Genomic DNA, 8,786 nt, shown 5'->3' on the forward strand with positions numbered 1-8,786 from the left:
CACTCATAAAATAATTCCAAATTGATTTTCTAGCGTCAAATGCTTGTGTATAGCAATTTATAAGAGAGGAAATCTTCTTCAATTTTAATTGAATTGAGTTATGCTAGCTTGTTTGACCAAGCTTTTGGGAACTCAAATCTATTTTTTAAAAATATTTATTTTAGAAAATTAAGATGCTTGGCCAAATTTTTAGAGAAATATAAATGTTTTCCAAGAGTAGCAGAAATTGATTTTAGCAGCTAAAATATAGCTTTGGTTAAAAATATAAATTTAATATACTTTTCAATTTGTTACGACATAGGGGAATATCTCCAAATAAATCCTTCACCAAATACCAATTTACGACAAAACTACGGCTACAATATTTCGAACCCCATTTGAGAGCTATTGAGTAGGGTTTAACAGTGTATGTTGGGGTTTTAGAGACGATGATGATGGCAACTCAACATCGACTCCTCGATTTCGTTAAAACTGTTCTTCTTAAAATATTCGTTTCCCCTTATGCAACTGTAATTTATTCTTCTCTACTCGCATTAATTAATATGCTTTCTTTGTAATGTTACTTCGTCTATGTATATGCAAAAATTCTTATACATTGTATTATGTGTGTATTTTTTTTTTTTTTGTTTTGGACACATATATATAGGTTTGTGAAATGTATTGTGGAAAAGTAGCTGATGTGGAGAAATGGGATGAAGCTCAAATTGGTCACTACATTGGCATTGGTATCATCACTATTACTTTTCTCTTTAATTATCTTCTTCTTTTTCTTTTTAACTCTGGTGTTTGAGCCAGCTTGTGGACTAATTCCGCCAGTACTTGCTATCTCCCACCTTAGGCGGCCGAGACACAGAGGTGCAAGGGTTCAAGTTGAAAAATTGTACTATACTTCCTCCGTCTCGTAATAAGTATCACCTTACCAAAAAAAATCTTTGTCTCATAATAAATGTCACCTTACCCCCTGTTTGGATGGTGGTTTCCCGTGGTTCATTAATGTATGGTTTTCTATGAAACCATGTTTATTTCCATTGTTCTTAAAATTATGTGGTATGGTGTTGTAAACCTGTGATTCATCCTATGGTTATATATAACCATGAAAAGTCCCAACACATAAATTGGCTCCAATTCTATCCTTAGACAAAAAATGGTAAGTTAAATAATAATGATTGGAAAATTCACATAGTAACTTGGTATTGTTGGATTTTCAATGTCAAAAGGTTTACTACTTGTGCATGTTCTCATCAAGAGGGAAAAAGTTTTTGGTAAATTTCACATTGCATTATTGGTTTTTTAATAGGCGTGTTTTTGGCTAAGGTGACATTTATTATGGGACGGAGGGAGTATAAAATAGAAAAAAAATCTTTTCTTTTTTTTGCATATATAAATAAGTTGTTGAATTCTAGGTAGATGTAAGGTCTGCGTACACCCACCCTCCCCAGACTCCACTTGTGAGATTATACCATATGTTATTGTTGTTGTTGTTGTATTGGTTGTTGAATTTCTTGGCATAAGATCTTTTTTTTGAATTCCCTTGTTTGAATATTTACCGGATAACTCTGTCAACCAAGGCTTGAACATATGGGGATAAATCACCTATTGTTTTTTTTTCCTTCATTGGGGAGCTATTTTCTGCTTTTATGAGATACAAATTACATACACATAGTGTATATATGCATTCGGAAACAACCTCTCTATCTTCTGAGATGGGGGTAAGGTCTGCGTACACTTTACCCTCCCCAGAACCCACACCGTGGGATTTCACTAGGTATGTTGTTGTTGTTATAGTGTATATATGCACAAACACACACATATATATATGTACATATATAATCATACGTAGTATCTATTAATATAATTTTGTGTGGCACTCTTCCTTTTTCGTGATTCCAAAAAGATCGACACATTTCTGTAATTAGGACTCTTTAGTTTTATCATTTTCATTTTACATAATATGTTTAGGAACAAGATTTTAAAGGTACTTTTGGCATATCATATCACATATATATACGTATAGCTTATGCATCAAAAAACTTTCTTTCTTAAATTCCATATGCAATCAAATACCCTCATATAAAATGAACCTGCGAGTAATGCATTGATACACACTGTTTGTAGCTTAAAATTTGAAAATTGTGTTGAATAGATGTGGCAACATCGGGGGTCAATGAAGTGAAGGAAGCGTGGGAGAGTCAGCGGAAGGCTTACACATCTGAGTTCATTGAGCTTGACCCTTGTATTGTGAGTCCAACAACTGTTTTTTTTGGGACATAATTTATTGTGTCTATGCTAATTGAACTATATGAATCCAGTTTTCTGTTGTTTTCATTATCAGATTCTGTTTGGCAGTTGGTCTCTGCTTTGTATTTTACTCTTTTTATCAACTTTTGTTGTCTGTTTAATAGCCAAGAGCATTGTAATCTACCTCACCTCCAAGGTTGAAATGAATTTTCCTGTAAAAGATTGAATCTTCATTCCCTGCCCACTTTACTGATATAGTTTGAATTTCAAGTAGTTAATGTGCAAGTACCAATTTGGTTTCTTGCCCTTCCTTCTGTTTTGCCAGGCATCTTGTTTTAGGGCTTTAATTCTTCTTATTCTTTTCCTTAATTGTGTGATTGGTTGCTTTTCAGAAACACAGAACAGATTGTTGTTGAGAATTGTTTTCTCCATTTGATATTGCTTTTGTTGTGGGATGTCATTAACAGAAAGGAGTTGTACGGATGTTTATCGAGTTCTCAGCTTATGAGTTTTGTTGTATGTTTCTTTCTAGCTGACAGTTAATTGCATGAAATACATTTTTTATGTGCAGGAAGATATAGGCTCCTATTGGAAGGACAAGGAGAAACAGGCTGATATTGTTTTCTGCATGCACAATTTACATGTTAGCTGTTCTTATACTGGTGTCTTGTTTATGTTCACTTCTAGCATCTCTTAGTTGCATTAAAATTAATCTGATATTTGCTTGCAGGTGTGCTTTGATAGTGAAGAGAAAGCAAGGAGGCTATTGCATAATGTATCATCTTTGCTTAGACCTGGGGGTTACTTTCTTGGTATTACTCCTGACTCATCTACTATATGGTATGAAACTGAAATCGTACGATTGATTCACATAGTTGTAGTCTATTTTCTTTTCATCTTGCTGAAGTGGGTTGTCTTTTGAATGCTTAAAACTAGCTTTTGTTGTTACCGGTGTTATTAAATGCCATCGATTTGTCACTTAAACTTTAAAGCGATAAAATGAGGCGAAGCAAGGGGTTATTGCTTCATGGATGAAGCCGTGCATTTCAAACAATAACACACAAAGTGATCAAAAAGTAAAACGAGATCTTTAAATCTCAACTTTGAGAAATTGGATTAATGTTTGCCTCTTGTGTATTGGATGTTGATTTTAGTTATTTTAATTGCAATTTGATTATTATAGTACTCAGTTAATGTATGTTTGGCATTTTTTGATTTTCCATAAATTGTGCACTTTACTTCAAAGTAGTGGGCACTTCACTTCTCAATTTTCACTTCAAGACTCATGGACTTTGTCATTTTTTGTGCTTTTCGCTTAGAAACACTGGTTGGCACTTCTTAGGCACCCATAACGGGTTCGAACCCCCTCTTAAAATCCTTTTATCAATATCTTGGTTTCTCCGGTAGTTGGATTATTAAATCCTTTTGTTTCTGTAATTACCTTTATTTATTAGATTCCCATTATTTACGTCTTCTGGATGAAGTATGTCATATAAGTTAGAGGCATAGTCATTTTGTCTCAAGTTTCCGCTTAATCTTGTTTGACCGTTTGCACTCCATTTACCATGTGGTTGTTGTAGGGCAAAGTACCAGAAGAATGTTGAAGCATACCATAATAGGAGTGGTGGGATGAAACCAAGCATAGTTCCTAATTGCATTCGATCAGAAAATTACATGATAACTTTTGAGGTTGAGGAAGAGAAGTATGTAATCCACTTATGTTTGATCTTATTGTGTTCCTCTTTTGAGCCGATTAATTATGTCCCGTTGTGAATTGGATTTCAGGTTTCCTTTCTTTGGCAAGAAGTACCAATTGAAGTTTGCAAGTGACGTCTCTGCTGAAACCCAATGCTTGGTTCATTTTCCAAGCCTGCTCAGGTTCATGCAGCAATATCCTGTATCAAGTTACAATCAGTTTTCTTGTTTTCTGGTACCTTCGCCCCACCCCATATCTCTATCTATATCTCGCTTGAGCCCCCTTCCCTGCAAAGATAGAGGTAAGGTCTACGTACATCCTACTCTCCCCAGACCCCACCTTCGAGATTACATTGGGTATGTTGTTGTCGTTGTTGAATAACCAAATCTGTTCTGGTAACGTGAATTTGGGTATTCTATTCCAATTTTTACGAACATAATTGGCTATCCACATGTATTTTTGGTTTGTTTGTGTCTTTTTTGAGTTTCAGTGTCAACATTTGCGTCCTTGCGTTTCCATGATGGGAGGAAATATATTAGCTTTTCTTTTTCTTATTCTGCCAATGTAGATGAATCCGATAATTAACTCGTAAAATCATATTCCTCAGGTTGGCCAGAGAGGCTGGCCTTGAGCCCACGGAGATTCAGAACTTGACAGATTTTTATGATGATAACAGGTAATAGGTTGTAATCTACAACTTTACCATCATGGCTGTTTCATTCGCTTGTTTGCTATCTTAATCTATCATGAAATTTACCTAAATTTTTATCACATCACTGATGAAGGTAAAATATAATTTTTTTTTTGATGAAGTAAGTGGTTGTATTGAAAAGCATCAAGTAGATGCAAGAAAGTTACAGAGAAAAAAGTAGGTGATAACTCCAGAACACAAAAAAAAAGAAGTAAGATCTGGGAGTTAAAACCTATAGCAAAAATCAAGGCTGTTAAGCCATTGAGAGGGAACTAATGAAATCTAAAAGGGAAATTGCATCATTTACAGGGGAAAGATTGCTCCAGCTAAAAAGATACAGTAAGCTTTTAGATCTCAGGGAGCAGTTAGGAGTTGAAATCCCTTCATGACACCTGCTGTTTCTTTCCATCCAAATACACCAAAATATACAGGCTGGTGCCATTTGCCAGATTTTCTCAATGGATCTATCCACTTTCCATAGGCTCCAACTAGCAACTGCTTCTTTTAGGGTGAGTGGTGTTGACCAGCTAATACCAAAAACTGCCACAGGGCAATGTAAGAACAAGTGATTCACTGTCTCATCTGTAAGGTGGCACATGAAGCATCTACTAGCTATCTGAATACCCTTCTTCTTGAGATTGTCTTGAGTGAGAGTACCATTTAGAAGAGCTGTCCAAATGAAACATTTGACTTTTGGAGGGAGATTAATCTTCCAGACCAGTTTCCAAGGCCTATGGTCAGTTAAAGCATTTGTCATGTTAAGTCTGCTGTAGCCTTCCTTGACTGTGTAGGATCCTTTGCTTGAACCATTCCATTTGAGACTGTCTGGGATGTGAGGATTTACTGAGCAACCTTCTAGCAGACTGTACAAATTAGTGAGCTCACCTAACTCCCAATCTTGCAAATTCCTTCTGAAGTTTAAGTCCCAAATGTTGCCTTCTCTATTGTTTGCGACTTTTGCATCCGGATCAGTAGCTATTAAGAAAAGCCTAGGATGAGACTCTTTCAATGGAAGATTGAGCAACCACCTCTCTTTCCAGAATTTAACCTTGTTACCATTCCCAATCCTGAAAGACACATCTTGGAAGAATTCATCCTTCAAATTGTTAATGTGTTTCCAAGGCCCCACTCCATGTGGAGCGCTGGTTTTCTTGGTGCACCAATTATCTTGTCTCCCATATTTGGAACTGACCACCTCTTTCCATAAAGTTGATGTTCCTTGGTTGAATCTCCACCACCATTTCAAAAGTAGACTCTTGCTGTGTTTGCTTAAATCTCTTATGCCCAATCCTCCTTGATCCTTAGGCAGTATCACTTTTTCCCATTTAACTAAATGAAATTTATGCTCCTCACTGTTCCCTTCCCAAAGAAAGTTTCTCCTCAGTTTATCCAGTTTACTCAACACCTCAGAAGGCATTGGTATAAGGGACATCATATAAGTAGGGATGCTGTCTAAAACACTATTATTGAGTGTTAATCTTCCTCCCATGGATAAGTACTGCATTTTCCAGTTCCCTAGCCTTTTCTCCATCTTTTCTATAACTCCATTCCATACTTCTTCTGCTTTGAATTTTGCTCCTAGAGGCAGACCTGGATAAGTTGTTGGAAAGGAGCCTATTTCACACGCCATTATATCTGCCAATTCATCCAGATTAGGCACTGCATTCACCGGATAAATCTTACTCTTCAACATATTGATATGGAGACCCGAGACGATTTCAAATAGCATGATAGTTAAGTTTGGATATTGCACTTGGATCTTTTCTGCCCCACAAAATATTAAAGTGTCATCTGCATAGAGCAGATGAGAGACACTGATAGAGTGATTTGGCCTGCTTTCCACCTTGAACCCTTCAATCCAGTGATTGAGAATTGCTTTATCCAACATCTTACTCAGACCTTCCATTGCTAGTAAGAATAAGAAAGGGGAAAGAGGGTCCCCTTGTCTTATTCCTTTCTGAGGGGAAAAAAAAACAACTGGTGCCCTGTTAACCAATATAGAGTACTTGACAGTGGTGAGGCTAAATTTAATCCATTTGATCCACCTGCTCCCAAATCCCATTTGACTCAATAAGGACAACAAGTAGGACCAGTTAACTTAATCAAATGCCTTCTCCACATCCAGCTTGCACATCACCCCAGGGAGTCCACTTTTGAGCCTTCCATCAAGCAATTCATTGGCAATTAAGGAAGCATCTGTAATCTGTCTATTTTTCAAGAAAGCATTTTGTTCCCCTGACACAAGCTTCCAGATCACTGTTTTAAGTCTTTCAGCTAATACTTTGGCCAGTATCTTGTAGACACTACCGATCAGACTAATGGGCCTGAAGTCTTTGAGATTCTGAGTTCCTTTCTTCTGAAGCTAAACTATTAGATCTTATAGTTTATTGGGTAGGGTAACTATGCACTTCATGGCGACTCTTTATGTTAAAAATTTAGTTTATACGTGCCTTGCATAGCACTCAGGTGGATGCAATATTGGGTGGGGAACCTAACTTCAAATCAAATTTCTTTATGATGTGAAGTGTTCTGTACTTGTCCCGGGACCCCGCACATAGCGGGAGCTTAGTGCACCAAGCTGCCCTTTTTTTGTGAAGTTTTCTGTACTTGCTCACCAAGTATACCATAAGTATTTCCTAGTAAGTGCGGAAGGAAATGGTTACCCATCACTTATTGCATACTTGTTTTTTTGCTAATTTTAACTATTGCTTCCTTTCTTTTGGTTTTTGTTAAATTACTCTTCCTTTTAGAAGGTTATATGAGGGTTATTGGCTGGATGGGAATAACTGAGCAAACAGTGGATAAACTATTATGCAGCCTGGTATTAGTGCTTGAATTAAGCATTACCATACCACAATTTTTATCGTTTCCAGCAGAAATAAGTGATAATTTGATAAAATTGCTTCATTTTTAGCCTTTTCAGTTCCGTTTTCTTATATTATTAGTAGTGTCTGTTTATTTAGACCATTCTTAAGGCTCCATCAATTAAATTCTTCTCTTGTAATACATTCTTCTGATAAACTGCTTCTATCAGAGCAGCTGATTCTTCCTTTATTTTACTCCATTCATAGAGCACAATTTCTTGGAATGCTACAAGATGCTGGTCACAACTTTATTGATCCCAGGGGCAGACTCCTTCCCAGATCCTATGATGTTTTAGGTAATCAGTCTATTCACTGCATTTACCATTCACTAAAAGCTGGTCACATATTGCAACATTTTTCACTCATACCCCATCGTTATGGTATTTTTCTTATGAAGGTCTATACACCACATTCATATTTCAAAAGCCTGATCCAGATATTGCACCTCCACTTACTACTCCATTTTTGCCTGTTGGAAGCCACAATCTTGATGAGGTAAGTTTTCTACATAATTTGTAGTTGGAAATAAACGATCCCATCGAGTTATTATTTGACTCTTTAGATTAGCAGCATCCTGGTTAAAAGAAAGTATCTATAGAAGTGGTTCTTTTGCTACTTTGTATTGCCACCCTTGCGATGTTATTCCTAGTGATCTAGTGTATGTCTAAAGTTCGGGCTCCTCGTGATCCAGATGGAATGGCAAGTCATTTTGTGGGATGAAGAGGAGAAGAATGGACAGACCGATTCATCTATTGGGTTGGGCAAGATAACTGAGCAAAAAGGGATTTTAGGTCCTGGTCCTGCAGAATTACGTTTCCCTGAAGCTATTTGATGTGATTGTGGACATTGGATGGCGGTTGGAAGGATAACGTGCAGAGGCAGATCCAGGGTCCATTTTTAAGATTCTCAGCATTGATTTCATTGTACTGTTAAAATTATAAGTTCAGTTCTAAGTTCTAATATTTGTTGAGATTTTAGTAGGTGAACATATATATTTGTACTCCGTATCAAAAGTTATGGGTTCAGATGAACCCGTAGCCAAAAGGCTACATCCACCCCTGGGACATGGCGGAAGTCGTGAGTTCGCACTCATTTCATCCCAATTCATTTTTGCTCTACCAGGGATAGACATATTGGTTTGCTGAATGGCAAGATGTGTATCAGTGTATCAATTTGTTGCATCATGGATAGACATTTTGGTTAGTGGATAGGCTTGATGTATATAGATCCCTATGGGAACTAGACCGTATCAATGTAATTAACAATTGAAGATTCATCTCCACTGGCTTGACAAAAA

General features: G+C 36.8%; 1 protein-coding gene across 2 annotated transcripts; it reads left to right on the forward strand.

The window, feature by feature from the left end:
* Positions 1–72: 72 nt before the first annotated feature.
* On the forward strand, positions 73–8,786 carry LOC132614730 (mRNA cap guanine-N7 methyltransferase 2). 2 transcript variants are annotated; one of them, XM_060329249.1, is made up of 11 exons: positions 74–509; positions 647–725; positions 2,144–2,238; positions 2,810–2,881; positions 2,969–3,078; positions 3,819–3,941; positions 4,024–4,116; positions 4,542–4,610; positions 7,697–7,785; positions 7,887–7,984; positions 8,181–8,786. In XM_060329249.1, exons 1-11 carry the CDS (start codon positions 429–431, stop codon positions 8,319–8,321), a joined length of 1,050 nt encoding a protein of 349 aa, XP_060185232.1. In that variant the 5' UTR covers positions 74–428; the 3' UTR covers positions 8,322–8,786. The 2 variants fall into 2 exon arrangements, with proteins under 2 accessions (XP_060185233.1, XP_060185232.1); XM_060329250.1 differs by lacking the exon at positions 2,144–2,238 and having other exon boundaries at positions 73–509.

This window comes from Lycium barbarum, chromosome 10, assembly GCF_019175385.1.
Source record: "Lycium barbarum isolate Lr01 chromosome 10, ASM1917538v2, whole genome shotgun sequence".
Classification (NCBI taxonomy): domain Eukaryota; kingdom Viridiplantae; phylum Streptophyta; class Magnoliopsida; order Solanales; family Solanaceae; genus Lycium; species Lycium barbarum.

Bases quoted from the DNA above. Each gene is read 5' to 3' on its own strand.
- LOC132614730 (XM_060329249.1), top strand. From the start codon at position 429: ATGATGATGGCAACTCAACATCGACTCCTCGATTTCGTTAAAACTGTT. The intron at 510-646 runs GTAATTTATTCT...ACATATATATAG, and splicing joins TCGTTTCCCCTTATGCAACT to GTTTGTGAAATGTATTGTGG. The intron at 7,786-7,886 runs GTAATCAGTCTA...TTTCTTATGAAG, and splicing joins CAGATCCTATGATGTTTTAG to GTCTATACACCACATTCATA.